The sequence below is a fragment of the Balaenoptera acutorostrata genome, chromosome 16, assembly GCF_949987535.1.
Source record: "Balaenoptera acutorostrata chromosome 16, mBalAcu1.1, whole genome shotgun sequence".
In the NCBI taxonomy this organism is placed as follows: Eukaryota; Metazoa; Chordata; class Mammalia; order Artiodactyla; family Balaenopteridae; genus Balaenoptera; species Balaenoptera acutorostrata.
The window spans coordinates 33,505,281-33,520,252 of record NC_080079.1 but is presented as its reverse complement, the minus strand read 5'-3'; the positions used below and the strand labels follow the sequence as shown (position 1 = coordinate 33,520,252).

Genomic DNA, 14,972 nt, shown 5'->3' with positions numbered 1-14,972 from the left:
GATTTTCATAAATTAGATTATGGTTGCTTTGGTGTGGTTTTCTCATGTTCCATCTGTTTGGGGTCATTGAGCTTAATGTGTCTGTGCATTTATAGTTTTGTGTCGGTTTTGGAAAAATTTTAGCCTTCGTTTCTTCAACAGTTTTTTGTTCTGCCCTCCCTCCTTTCTTCTGAGATGTCCATTAAACATGTTACTTGATATTTTTCCATGTCCCATAGCTCATTTGTGTTTTTGGAGGGGTATTCTTTCTCTCTGTTTCATTTTGTATAGTTTTATATTATTATATCTTAAAATTCACTTATATTTTTTTCTTCTGCAGTATATAATTTGCTGTCAATCCCATTTTTTGAATTTATCATTTTAGAAATTTTCATCTGTAGACATTTGATTTGGATCTTAAGTTTCTCTTATCATGCTCCTGCTTTCTTCTACCTTCTTGAGTATATTTATAACAGCAGTTTTATCGTCCTTGATTTATAATCCTGTTATCTGACATTTCTGCACTATTTCTGCTGATTGATTTTTCTTCTCATTATAGTGTATTTTCCTGATTCTTTACATCCCTGGTAATTTTTATTGGATACCAGCTGTTGTATTTTTACATGGTTGGATATTGGACTTTCTTGTATTACTTTAAATATTTTTTTGGTTTGGTATGCAATTAAGTTATTTGGAATTGGTTTGATCCTTTTGATATAAGCATTGTTAGAGTGCTTCCAGAACAGCCTTTAGGGCTAATTTATCCTTACTACTGAGGCAATACCCTAAGGACTCTATCTGATACCCTGTCTATTAGGAGGTCTTTCTACTTTGACGGGTCAGTCCAGTGTGATTTTCAGATTGTTCTGCCTATTTCTTGTGTTTCTTTCCCTGGCCACCATAGTTTAATCACATGCGTGCATAGATCAGTGTTCAGGCAAAGCCTCTGCAGCTCCCTTCTCTCTGGTACTCTGTTATGCAAATTCTGGCTGTCTTGGACTCCCCAACTTCAAACTCTATTTCCTCAACTCAGCAAGACCGGTGGGCTCTGTTTTGGCACTCTCTCCTACCACTGAGACCTGGAGACAGGCTGTAAGGTCAGGCACTTGCAGGGTTTCCTTGTTTATTTCCTTTCTCATAAGGACCACTGTCTTGTGCTGCCTGTTGTCCAATTATCTTAAAAAATGTTGTTTAATATATTTAACTCATTTTTCTAATTAATTAAGACAAGAGGATAAACCTGACTCTCTTTTTCCATTATGGCCTGAAGCAGAAATCTTAACCTTTATTCCTCCCTGCTACAACATACCTGAGGAATCTGACTAACTCAAGAAGAGAAGAAGTAGAATGTATAATTTGAAAGTTTGTCACATACCTTTTCCACCTAGCCTGTTGAAAATAATTTAAAAATCTAATTCCAAAAACTGGACCTTATTATGACATTTAGATATGGTAATATTCAAATGTGTTTCTTCTTGCGTAGTCATGTATCTAAATCACTGCCTCTGTGAAGCCTTTGATTTTATAAACCAAAATATGGTATATGCAAGTAACTGATTATCAAATTTTTATTCAGAATGGTATCTTAAAACTCTAGTAAAGTGGAAAGCATTTTGTTATAAAAATATACCTGCACTTACATTATGATCTAGGAATTCTGCTCTTAGGTATTTACCAAGAGAAATGAATGTAGATAGCCACACTTGAATATTTATAGTAGTTTTTATTCATAGTAGCACCTAACTGGAAACAGTCTAAATGTCCATCCACATAGATAAATGGAACATTATTCACCAATTAAAAGGAATACATTACTAATACACAGAACAATGTGGATGAATATCAAAAATATGCTGAGCCATAAAAAGAAACGAAATTGAGTTATTTGTAGTGAGGTGGATGGACCTAGAGTCTGTCATACAGAGTGAAGTAAGTCAGAAAGAGAAAAACAAATACCATATGCTAACACATATATATGGAATCAAAAAAAAAAATGGTCATGAAGAACCTAGGGGCAAGACGGGAATAAAGACACAGACCTACTGGAGAATGGACTTGAGGACATGGGGAGGGGGAGGGGTAAGATGTAACAGGGTGAGAGAGTGGTAGTGTATATATGGACATATATACACTACCAAATGTAAAATAGATAGCTAGTGGGAAGCAGTCACATAGCACAGGGAGATCAGCTCGGTGCTTTGTGACCAGCTAGAAGGGTGGGATAGGGAACGTGGGAGGGAGGGAGACGCAGAGGAAAGAGATATGGGGATATATGTATATGTATAACTGATTCGCTTTGTTATAAAGCAGAAACTAACACACCATTGTAAAGCAATTATACTCCAATAAAAACGTAAAAAAAAATATATATATATATATGCTGAGCAAAAGAAGTCAGGTACAAAAGAATCTATACAAAATTCTTTAAAGGCAGCTGACTAATCTGTAGTGATAGAAATCAGATATGTGATTGCTTAAGGTAGGAGGTAGGTAAGTATTAAGTGTAAAGGGGTCAAAAAGAAACTTTCTGGAATGATAGGAACATTCTATATCTTGATTGGTGTGTTGTTTGCACAGGTATATAAATTTGTCAAAACTCAACAAACAGTACTCTTAAAATATGTTTTTCCGTTTTGTTGTGTGAAATTATACCTCAAAAACGTTGACTAGGGATTTCCCTGGTGGTCCAGTGGTTAAGACTCCGTGCTCCCAATGCAGGGGGCCTGGGTTCGATCCCTGGTCAGGGAAGTAGATCCCTCAGGCTGCAACTAAGACCTGACCCAGCCAAATAAATAAATAAATATTTTTTAAAAAAAGTCGACTAAAAAAAAAAAACTGTAGTAAGTGGGTTTAACAAATAACCTAGGATTATTGGCTAAAATTGGACATGTTTAAATGATATATAAACAAATATATATGATATATAAATTTATATACACACATATGTATAACAAATATTAGCAACCTGGATTCTGATTCTTTTCTAAGATGCAGAGTTCTTTTCAACCTTATACTTTCTTAATGTATGAAATGTGAAGGTTGGGTTAGAAATTCTTTGTATCCAGCTATAAAAAGAAAAGAAGTCAATAAACTTAAGTTAGTCTTTTAAAAGTTGATGTGAAACTTGTTTTTCCTCAGAAATCTTCCTGCCAAATCTGTGGAAGAAGCTTTACGTCACCGACAAGAATATGATGAGATGGTGGCTGAGGCTAAAAAACGAGGTATAAAATTTAACTCCAATTGGTATATTTAATTTATTGGTATCAATAGGAAATTAATTTCAGTAGGATGGAAGATGGTGAAATTGACCAAGCCTGTCTTTAAGATGATGCTGATTTCTTATTTTTCTAACTAAATTTGTTCTTAAAGAGAAATAAAATATCATTCTAGAATCACAGTTTTTCTGTAAGTACTTTTACAAAACTATTATGAGGAGAAAGGCAGCAGACTATCTATGAGAGACTCTGTAATTGTGTCATAAACCTGGGACTACTAGTATCTTAATTTATAAATGAAGATATTATTCATGAAATAATTTTTACTTGTTTAAAACAGAAATTAAAGAAGCACATAAAAGAAAAAAAATAATGAAAGAACGATTTAAACAGGAAGAAAATATTGCAAGTGCAATGGTAATTTGGATCAATGAAATACTACCCAACTGGGAAGTAATGTAAGTAAGCAGACTTTTCCTGAATTTCAGTCTGTCTCCAAAGATCTCGTTTCCAATTTTGTATTTTTATGACTTCCAGTATGTATCTTATGTTTTGACTAAATTATACTATTAACCAATGTTTGAAAATTTTCATGCTTATCTCTGTGCTTTGCTTTTGTAAATCCCTCAGTCTCTAATGCCTACTTCCCTTACTGACCACCCTCTGTGCCTGTCAGAATTTTACCTATCATTTGAGTCCCATCTGAAATATTAGTTGATCCATGAAACTTCTAATTTCCTCAGTTACCATATTTTCTTAATTCTAACATACCATCTATTGCAAGATGCACTATTGATGTAATAGCAGGTTTTTTGGCAAAGAAAATGTTAAATATGTACATTCATTGTAATATGCACTTATTAAATGTTAAATATTAAAGTGACTTCTAATATGCTTCTCTCATAATCAAGATAGTAAAATACATATGATCTTTCCCTTCTGTAATGTCTCATTATACTTTGAGACTAATACACTTCTTGCCTTACTTTGCCTTTTATTTTTTGACAGTATTTTTATACATACCTTATTTTTCCTCTAGACTGGACGGTAGGAGATGTCTTCTGCAATGCCTAGTATAGGATGTGCATTGGGAATTTGTTGAATATTGTCACAGTGTGACAGATACTATATTAGGCTCTTTATACAAGTAATCACATTTGATTCTTATAACCTTTACTCCCATTTATTTTATAGGGAAGCTCAAAGTCAGAGAGGTTAAGTGATTTGCCCAGGGTTGTACAATTAATGAACGGTTAACCAGATTTGAACTCAAGTCTATCTGATTTTAAAGCCCACACTTCTTTCAGTAGACTGTGCTGCCTCTCAAAGACTAGGGCTTTACACATAGTAAATATGTTGTGATTTTGTTTTTGGTACTGAATTGACAATGCATTTTTATGTTCCTTTTATCTTCTTTTTTCATAATTGTCCCCATATTTCTGATTCTCTCATTGTATCCTTAGTATAAGCAGCAGTTGTAGCAGGCAGTTCCCTTTAAATTGCTATATATTTTTAGGCTTTTTTTGCCTACATACATGAACCCAAGAAAAGAGTGCATCACATACTTAACTCTCTATGTTCTGAAAAATCATTAAGTCACTTGGTCATAGACTAGATAAACCATCATGCAACTAGTGTTTTTGGTATAAAATGTAACTTTCTCCTTTTTTTCTCCCCCTTTAATTCTAGGCGTAGTACAAGAAGAGTTCGAGAATTGTGGTGGCAGGGATTGCCCCCTAGTGTCCGTGGGAAAGTTTGGAGTCTAGCTGTAGGAAATGAACTAAATATCACTCCTGGTTTGTATTCTATATTCAGTTACTCCCACACATGCAAACAGCCATCTTCAGCCTTCCAAAGCAGATTAGTAGATTGGTCATTTGAAAAGGCCATATATGGCCGTATACCATATATGTCATTTTAAGAGCATGCTTCATTCCCTACCCCCTTCTAAAACCTGGTAAGATTTAATAAGTAAGTTACTATATTTCATATTATATAAATAAGGTTTGTGGGTTTTCCTTTAGTTTACAACCATCAATAATAATCTTGACATCTAAATATCTTAACTGTAGGTAACTTCAAAAACTTCTGGGTCTAGGTAACAATAGGTGAATAAACATATACAAGGAAAAATAAAATAGCTGTGGAAAAGTTTCCTCTTTTTTCAAAAAGCCATAAATATTGAGGGAAAGCTAGAAATTTCTTTTCCTATCTTTCTACCCAAACCAGTCATTTTGAATTTTTTATTTAAAAATTTTAAAGTTTAAAAAACAAAAAGAAGTAAGATTCTCATTGTTTTTATTTTCTTAAGTTTCTTAAAACCTTGATGCATAGGAGTAAAATGTAGATAGGAGTAAAATGTAGTGTAGTTTTGATGAACTAAAAAAAATTACATACAATAAGGATATTATCAGTAGGGTAAAATAATTAGTAATAAAAGATACTAAATGGTCTGAGTGATAATGATAATGCCAGATAAAGGTACCACAGAAAGACTTAGGGACTCTAGTATAATAATATAAATAATACATTGTTACTTAAAATTTTTTATTTACATATTTATTGAAAAAAAGTCAAACAATAGTAAAGTACAAACTGCATGTTTCATCCCCCTCTTCCACCCAAACTTCTGCTCTTGATCCTACTCTAGGTACCAGTTAGCAATTTGGTGTATGTTCTTCCAGATCTTTTTTCTATGCACATAAAAAAGTGTACATCTACATATGATAATTTTTAAGCCTTCTCTTTTTCTTCCTTTTATTTTTTTTTTCCCACAAACCATCCGAACATCCCTCTATGTCAGTGCATAAAAGGGGCACTTATATGTACTGTAGCTGCACTGTATTCCACGGTTTGGCTGTAGTATAATTTATTTAACCATTTTCCTAGTGATTGCTAAATCAAAGACATATATATTAAAACAACATCAGGACTTCCCTGGTGGTCCAGTGGTTAAGACTCCAAGGTTCCAATATATGGGGTGCAGGTTCAATCCCTGGTCAGGGAACTAAAATCCCACATGCGTGCGGTGCAGCCAAAAAATAAAAAATAAATAAAAAATAAAAAAAATCAAGGTACCTGTTTTTTTTACTCCTCAAAAGTGATTAAAATTAATGAAAATTACCCACATAGAGTATAACTGAAAATAATTTAGAAATATTTACCAAAAGCATCAAAAAAATGTAACCTTTGATGCATTAATTCCAGTTCTAACACTTTAAGTAAATAATCAGGACTGGTTTCAAAAGCTTTTCTACAAGGATATTCATTACAGCAATCAGCATTATATATAGTTGTACAGAATTTATAACAAAAATCTAAATGTTTATCTTTAGTCTTAAAAGTGATGCCAACTTTGAATAGCATGATCATGTATGGTTTATAAAATTGATTTTCACAAAAATCCTATAATGAACATGTCATTTTAACGTGACTTTTTTTTTAATTAAAAAATTAGGATTTAGAGCAAGAATTGAGTTTTAAATTAAGCCTAGAAAAGGTATTGTATTGGTTAAAGTCTTAGGAATCAGTTTTGCATATAGGTGAGATGAAGAAGTATTGGTGGCTATTTGAAGTTTTGTTTGCAGTTTTGGGGTTTTTTTTGAGAACTTTGGCTTTACACTTTTAGGTATCCTGACAACTTAGACATTAAAACATTGGTTAAGTTGGTATTAATCTTTTGTGATTCTCTAATCAAAAAGTTATTTTTTAAGCTTGAAATTTGTAAGGTTTGTAAAATAACTGGGTCATTTATTTTCAAAGTCATTTTAGCTTCTCACTACTAAACAGTTATGTATTCAGGAGTGAAATGGGTACTCATTCTCTTCTTTTTCATTAGTGGTGGGAAGAAAGCTAAATTTCAGTGGAAGTAAATTTAGTTTTGATAACTTTGTTTACTTTTAGGGGCTCTAATAGTTTGACTCTTTTCCTGTTGTATTTGTTTTAATCATGAAATTTATAACCATTAGAGAATAGTAACTAAGACTAGGGGTTCTAAAGTCAGTCAAATGTGGTTCAAATCTTGGTTCCACTGTATTAGGTTTGTGACCTTGGGCAAATTACTTAACATCTAGAGGTCTTAGTTTTCTTCATCTGTAAATGGGGATAAGATAATCAGCTATCTCAAAGTAGTGTTCTAACAGTTATTTGTAATGATGAATATCAAATTATAGTGAAAGTGAAATTTACTGAGAATGCATATAGTATCATTACTGTCAGAAAACAAGAAAGTGAAACAGGGCTTCCCTGGTGGCGCAGTGGCTGAGAATCTGCCTGCCAATGCAGGGGACACGGGTTCGAGCCCTGGTCTGGGAAGATCCCACATGCCGCGGAGCAGCTGGGCCCGTGAGCCACAACTACTGAGCCTGCGCGTCTGGAGCCTGTGCTCCACAACAAGAGAGGCCGCGACAGTGAGAGGCCCGCGCACCGCGATGAAGAGTGGTCCCCACTTGCCGCAACTAGAGAAAGCCCTCGCACAGAAACGAAGACCCAACACAGCCATAAATAAATAAATAAATATTTTTTAAAAAAAGTGAAACATACACTGATCTCAAAGTATTCTCTGCTCAAATCCAAGATACTTCTTTAGTCTGCTTCAAGCTCTACATTTGTACATAGAGAATAAAATGTGTGACATGCCCAGTCAAGCATGGAATTGAACTGAGATGCAGGTCATCTTATTATAGATGAGCACTGTAACTCTTCCCTGAAGAGATATCTTTTTTTTTTTTTAAGAATTCCTTTATTTTTATTTATTTATTTATTTATTTATTTATTTATTTATTTATTTATTTATTTATTTATTTATTTTTAGCTGTGTTGGGTCTTCATTTCTGTGCAAGGGCTTTCTCTAGTTTCTGCAAGCGGGGGCCACTCTTCATCGCGGTGCACGGGCCTCTCACTATCGCAGCCTCTCTTGTTGCGGAGCACAGGCTCCAGACGCGCAGGCTCAGTAGTTGTGGCTCACGGGCCTAGTTGCTCCACGGCATGTGGGATCTTCCCAGACCAGGGCTCGAACCCGTGTCCCCTGCATTGGCAGGCAGATTCTCAACCACTGCGCCACCAGGGAAGCCCCAAGAGATATCTTTTGATGTTTGGAAATGCATTGCTACATTTTTTTTTTTTTTATAAATTTATTTATTTATTTATTTTTGCTGTGTTGGGTCTTTGTTTCTGTGCGAGGGCTTTCTCCAGTTGCGGCGAGCGGGGGCCACTCTTCATCGCGGTGCGCGGGCCTCTCACCGTCGCGGCCTCTCTTGTTGCGGAGCACAGGCTCCAGACGCGCAGGCTCAGCAGTTGTGGCTCACGGGCCTAGCTGCTCCGCGGCATGTGGGATCTTCCCAGACCAGGGCTCGAACCCGTGTCCCCTGCATTAGCAGGCAGATTCTCAACCACTGTGCCACCAGGGAAGCCCTACATTTTTATTATTGGATCAATTTTGTGACTTCCAAAAGTGATGTATTTATTTGGTTAGCCTTTCTTTTTCCAAGACAGTTTTGAAGTTTGAGTAGAACAGTGAAACTGGAATTCCTAGCTTGGAATCAGTTTGAAATGAAAAAGTGCAAACCTCAGTTTAAGAATTGAAAAAAAATTATATATCTAAACTTTAAGATTCTATCTACGTCTTATATCAAAACATTGATGGAGTTGGGCACAAATAATAGAAATTTTAAGTTTTTTGTTCTTTTTAAAATTCTTCTTTCCAAACCATGAGTAGTAACAAGAAGTGAACAGAAGGGAGAAGGGATCAGAATAGTAAGAATCTATTTGAAATGTAAAAGTCAGCAATTTTATAATGATCTGGTTCTTGTTAGTAAAAATATTGGGTTAGCCAAAAGATTCATTCGTTTTTATCTGTAAGATGGCTTGTAGCACTTAGTTGTCTTTAACTTCATTCAAAACACTTTTGTTAGATTGTATGTGACAGCTGTCATATCAGCGTGCATTTTAAAAAAGACTTATCAGAATTGGTGAATTTTTGTGTAGCCATTTTAATATTGAAGATGGAAGAAAAAAACCAACATTTTCAGCATATTATGCTTTATTATTTCAAGAAAGGTAAAAATGCAACCAAAATGACAAAAAGAGATTTGTGCAGTGTATGGAGAAGGTGCTTTGATTGATCGAACGTGTCAAAAGTGGTTTGTGAAGTTTTGTGCTGGAGATTTCTCGCTGGACGATGTTCCACGGTCAGGTAGACCAGTTGAAGTTGATAGCGATCAAACTGAGACATTAATTGAGAACAATCGAATGTTATACCACAAGGGAGATAGCCAACATACTCAAAAAATCCAAATCAAGTGTTGAAAATCATTTGCACCAGTTTGGTTATGTGAACCACTTTAATGTTTGGTTTCCACATATGTTAAGCTAAAAAAAAAAAAACCTTGACCATATTTCCACATGCGGTTCTCTACTGAAACATAATGAAAATGTTATGTTTTTAAAACAAATTGTGGGGCTTTCCTGGTGGCGCAGTGGTTAAGAATCCGCCTGCCAATGCAGGGGACACAAGTTCGTGCCCTGGTCTGGGAAGATCCCACATGCTGCAGAGCAGCTAAGCCCGTACGCCACAACTACTGAGCCTGTGCTCTAGAGCCTGTGAGCTACAACTACTAAAGCCCGTGCTCTGCAACAAGAGAAGCCACCCCAATGAGAAGCCCACGCACCGTGACAAAGAGTAGCCCCCGCTCACCACAACTAAAGAAAGCCCACACAGCAACGAAGACCCAGCCATACATACATACATACATACATAATAAAGTTCCCTTTAAAACAAATTGTGACAGGCGATGAAAAGTGGATACCATACAATAATGTAGAACAGAAGAGATCATGGGGCAAGTGAAATGAACTATCACCAACCACACCAAAGGCCGGTCTTCATCCAAAGAAGGTGATGTTGTGTATATGGTGGGATTGGAAGGGAGTCCTCCATTATGTGCTTCTGGAAAACGAAACGATTAACTCCAGCAAGTACTGCTCCCAATTAGACCAACTGAAAGTGGTACTCAGCGAAAAGCGTCCAGAATTAGTCAACAGAAAACGCATAGTCTTCCATCAGGCTAACGCAAGACCGCATGTTTCTTTGATGACCAGGCAAAAACTGTTACAGCTTGGCTGGGAAGCTCTGATTCATCCGCTGTATTCACCAGACATTGCACCTTTGGATTTCCGTTTATTTCGGTCTTTACAAAATTCTCTTAATGGAAAAAATTTCAATTCCCAAGGCTGTAAAAGGCACCTGGAACAGTTCTTTGCTCAAAAAGATTAAAAGTTTTGGGAAGATGGAATTATGAAGATGCCTGAAAAATGGCAGAAGGTAGTGGAACAAAAGAGTGAATACATTGTTCAATAGAGTTCTTGATGAAAATGAAAAATGTGTCTTTTATTTTTACTTAAAAACCAAAGGCACTTTTTGGCCAACCCAGTATTATGTATACTTACTATGGTACGGTCATACATTGGGATACTGTGCAGTTGTTAAAAAAACCCCGCAAACCTAAAGTAGATTTATTCTACTAATATGGACCAACTTGCAATGTGATAAAGCAAGATGCAAATCAATGCATGTAATATGTTGCCACTTTTTTTTAAAGGAAAATATATATGTATATGCTTGTGTTTGCATATTTTTATCTTTAGAGTTTTGGTAAGCACAAAGTGCATTGGAGGGAAGGAAATTTATTTTTCACTCTGTACTGTTTTGTACTGTTTGAATTTTTTAGAAAATCACATTCATATATTACCTTTAAAAACAAATACATTTTTTATTTTTATATTTTAATTAAAAATAAATTTTTGGCCGTGCCGTGCAGCTTGTGGTATCTTAGTCCCCCAACCAGGGATCGAACCCACACCCTCAGCAGTGAAAGTGCCAAGTTCTAACCAATGGACCACCAGGGAATTCCCTAAATACATTTTTTAAAAAAGATTAATTGAAGTAAAAAATGTTCTTGGTATTTTGGGCAATATATAAACGTTGGTATTTGGGCAAGAAGTACTTTTTGCTGTTTTGTCATGGAAATTTACTATTTTTATGTATTTTTAAATATCTACAATAGAAAGTAGAAACAATTAAAATTTAAGAATTGAGAAAAATTTTCAATTTCTTTTGTTCTTGAAGTTTTAATGAGATGCTGTATATGGAAGCACAGAGTGGTAGTCTCAAAAAGTGATTGGGCAATTAAAGTAAAAAGATCGGGGTTGAGATTTTTGTATGTAGCCCTTCTGGCGAAATTTGTGAAGTTTGGTAGCTTTGGATAGCTTAGGTAGCCTTAGATAGCAATATCATAATGGAGAAACCAGTTTCAAGAGAGAAGGAAAGCAAGAAGTAGCATTTGCATTCACTGAGGGTCTGTAAGGTGTCAGGAGCTGTATGTAAATTATTTAATCATCAGTAACCCCATGAGTAGGTGGTGTTTTTCTCTGGTTTACAGATGAAGAAAGCCAAGTTCCAGAGTGATCAAGTACCTTTCTTGAAGTCCCACAGGTAGTAAGTGGCAGAGCTGGAATTTGAATCTAGATCTGACTGACTCCAAGAAAATCATGTCTCTGCTATTCTACAGTGATACTTCTTCAGCAGAAGTATCTCTTCCTGCCTCTTAACATTCATTCTATATTGTAGCTATTTGGATGACCACTCTGCAGTATTTTCTTTGCTATCTTTCTGGTTGAGTAATGAATAGTTTTGATAGAATCAGGTACTTCAATTTGCCACATTTTTGATGCCTGCTACATAAGAAAAATCTGACCTTATAATAGGATTTTTTCTCTTTATTTTTAAGTAAGAGTAAAAATAGAAAATAAGAGAATAAACTTCTTTCCTATTATTTATGAATTTTTGTTCTTTTTTTCCCCCAGAACTTTATGAAATCTTCCTCTCAAGAGCAAAGGAACGGTGGAAAAGCTTCAGTGAAACAAATTCAGAGAATGATGTAGAAGGTGTGATTTTTTTTGTTGTGGTTAATAAAAATTTCTCAAAATCCAGTCGCTGAGATACTAGTGTGATTTTTACAATGTATCAGGAACTGTAGTAATTCTTCACATACATTATCTCCTTTAATGTTATAACCCTTTAAGTAGATGGTATTATACTGAATGATATAAGAGGAAACTGAGGCTCAGAGTGTTTAACTTGGGAACAGTGAAGCTGTAATGTAAACCCAGGTTGTTGGACCCCAGAGTCCAGGATTTAATCATAACAGTAAGACTAATGGGGTGCAGTGTTTTTAGGCCAACTCTTAACTTAAAGATAGATGATCTGCACACCTCACTTGTGACTTGTTGTCTCCCCTGACTCTCACTGACTTTGATTCACTCCCTAATGTATTATTTATAATTCTTATTGTGCCTTAACCTTTGTTCATTTAATTCACGCATAGACCTCATCTTTCCCTCCACTCTCATCAGTTTTTCTCCTGATCATTTTGGCGAAAACAGGAACACTTTTTTTTCCTGTCATCATAGTTTATTAAACTTAGGTAAATTTATTTAAATATTTCTTGTCCTTGAATAATGGGGAGCTGTTTATCTGCCAGTCACTTTTCTTTCTACTTCATAGGAAGCAAATTTTTCTCTTCCCTATAAGTAAAACTCTAAAAATGAGCATGGTTTAGGGTAGAGAAATGGTGCATATCTCATAGTGGTTTTCATGAGTATGTAAACAACTCTTAAATTCCTTGAATACTCTTTTTTCTAATTTAGAAAAGTGAACAGTATGGTGGGGAAAATTGACTAAACAAGGTTAGAAAGAAGATTTGATTTGCAGAAGGGTTCGTGTAAGTATCATCCCAAGACCTGTTAGCTATGTCAGCTATTTGTGGGAAACTAAAAGTGTAAGGAAGAAGATGTAAGAAGTTTTAATTGGCAGGGCCTCAGCCTGAGTTTTAAACTCACTTTTATGAAATATTGGAAGCGTAAGAATTAAAATTATGAGCATTTACTTCAGAGACATTTTCTCAAGATTAATAAATGGTAAAAGTTATATTTTAGTAGAAATTAAATGTAAATGAAGAATTGCTTCAATCAGAAGAACTGTTTAAATTACTGATTTCTTATTTCCTGGGTGTTTATAATTTGTAGTTGTCATTAAACTTTTTTGGCCATTATCTTTTCAAATATTACTTCTGCCTCATCTTTCCTCTCCTTCTAGGACTTCAATTACATGTATGTTAGACCATTTAACAGTGTCCCATAAGTCTCTTATACTATTTTTTTAAATTTGTTTTCTTTCTGTGTGTCAGTTTAGATGATTTTTGTAATCAAGTTCATGAACCCTCTCTTCTTTTATATCCAGTCTATTAAATATATCCTATTTATCCAATATATATCTTTAATTTCAGAAATTACACTTTATAATTGTAGAATGTCTACCTGGTTCTTTTTATAGATTCTATTTTTCTGGGGAAATTCTTTATCTTTCCATCCCACACATTTCCTCAATCATTTTCTCTATTTTCTTTAACATATTTATAGCAGTTAATATTCTTGTTTAATTCCATTCCTGGATCATCTGCAGGTCTGCTTCTATTGGCTGGTTTTTCCCTTGATTATACGTCATATTTTCCTGATTCTTTGCATATCTTAAAAATTTAAATTGTATGTCAGTATTATAAATAAAAAAGGTATAAATTGAAGCTGGTGTTTCCCCTCAGAGGAATTATGCTCTTTTCTGTTAGGCCATTGGGTTATTGCCTCAATTCAGTCAGTAACTGAGCTAGGTTGGGCAAGCTTCCAGCTTTAGATAGACTTAGTTAATCTTGGGTTTCAAATTTGTTGATAGGAAGAACTGTCCTATTTTGACTACAGGCTCCCCTCTTCAATGAGACATTCTCCCAAGGGCCATGTGCTTATGAGTGATTTCATTATGTCTTTCCAGCTTGGCCTTCTGCACTACACTAGCACTCAGCAAAAGTCCCACAGGGTAAAACCAAATATACATTCAGGCCCCTCCAGATCCTTTCTGTCACATCAGTCTTATGTGGCCATGAAAAGCTCTTCTGGTTTCTCTTTCCCTAAGCAGAGTACCTTTGTCTATGGAGGCTCAATCCTGAGCCCATTCTGAGACTTGGCAGATGCCCCTAGGAAGAAAAATGGCCACTGGTATCCACTCACCTAGGAAAGGGAAGGCTCGTCTCTTTCTGGGATTTAAATCCTTTAGACCGCTTTCCTGGCCCTCAGCAGTGAGAACATGGAGTCCTAACCACTGGAGCACCCGGGAATTCCCTCTTATGCCTTTTTTATTTATTTATTTATTTTTGGCTGTGTTGGGTCTTCGGTTCGTGCGAGGGCTTTCTCCAGTTGCGGCAAGCGGGGGCCACTCTTCATCGCGGTGCGGGGACCGCTCTTCATCGCGGTGCGCGTGCCTTTCTCTATCGCGGCCCCTCCCGTCGCGGGGCACAGGCTCCAGACGCGCAGGCTCAGCAATTGTGGCTCACGGGCCCAGCTGCTCCGTGGCATGTGGGATCTTCCCAGTCCAGGGCTCGAACCCGTGTCCCCTGCATTAGCAGGCAGATTCTCAACCACTGCGCCACCAGGGAAGCCCTATGCCTTTTTTAAAACAAGTGGTATTTGAAATTCGTCCTTTTTCCTAGTTTTTATTGTGGGAGCAGTAGTCTTCCCCTGCCTTCTATGAAACCTAGAAGCAGAAATCTTTCACCATAAAACTTTCTGATAGGGCTTCCCTGGTGGCGCAGTGGTTGAGAATCTGCCTGCCAATGCAGGGGACACGGGTTTGAGCCCTGGTCTGGGAGGATCCCACATGCCGCGGAGAAACTG

The 14,972-nt window shown here is 36.0% G+C and overlaps 1 protein-coding gene across 5 annotated transcripts in view; it reads left to right on the top strand.

Moving 5' to 3' along the window:
• The window catches only part of TBC1D12 (TBC1 domain family member 12), a 122,877-nt gene that overhangs the window by 98,292 nt on the left and 9,613 nt on the right, over positions 1 to 14,972 (top strand). For all 5 annotated transcript variants that reach the window (XM_007187472.3, XM_057530501.1, XM_057530502.1 and 2 more), the window contains 4 exons: positions 3,118 to 3,200; positions 3,535 to 3,652; positions 4,884 to 4,990; positions 12,057 to 12,137. In XM_007187472.3, the coding sequence (XP_007187534.2) occupies positions 3,118 to 3,200; positions 3,535 to 3,652; positions 4,884 to 4,990; positions 12,057 to 12,137 (389 nt within the window). The remainder of the gene's footprint in view (positions 1 to 3,117; positions 3,201 to 3,534; positions 3,653 to 4,883; positions 4,991 to 12,056; positions 12,138 to 14,972) is intronic.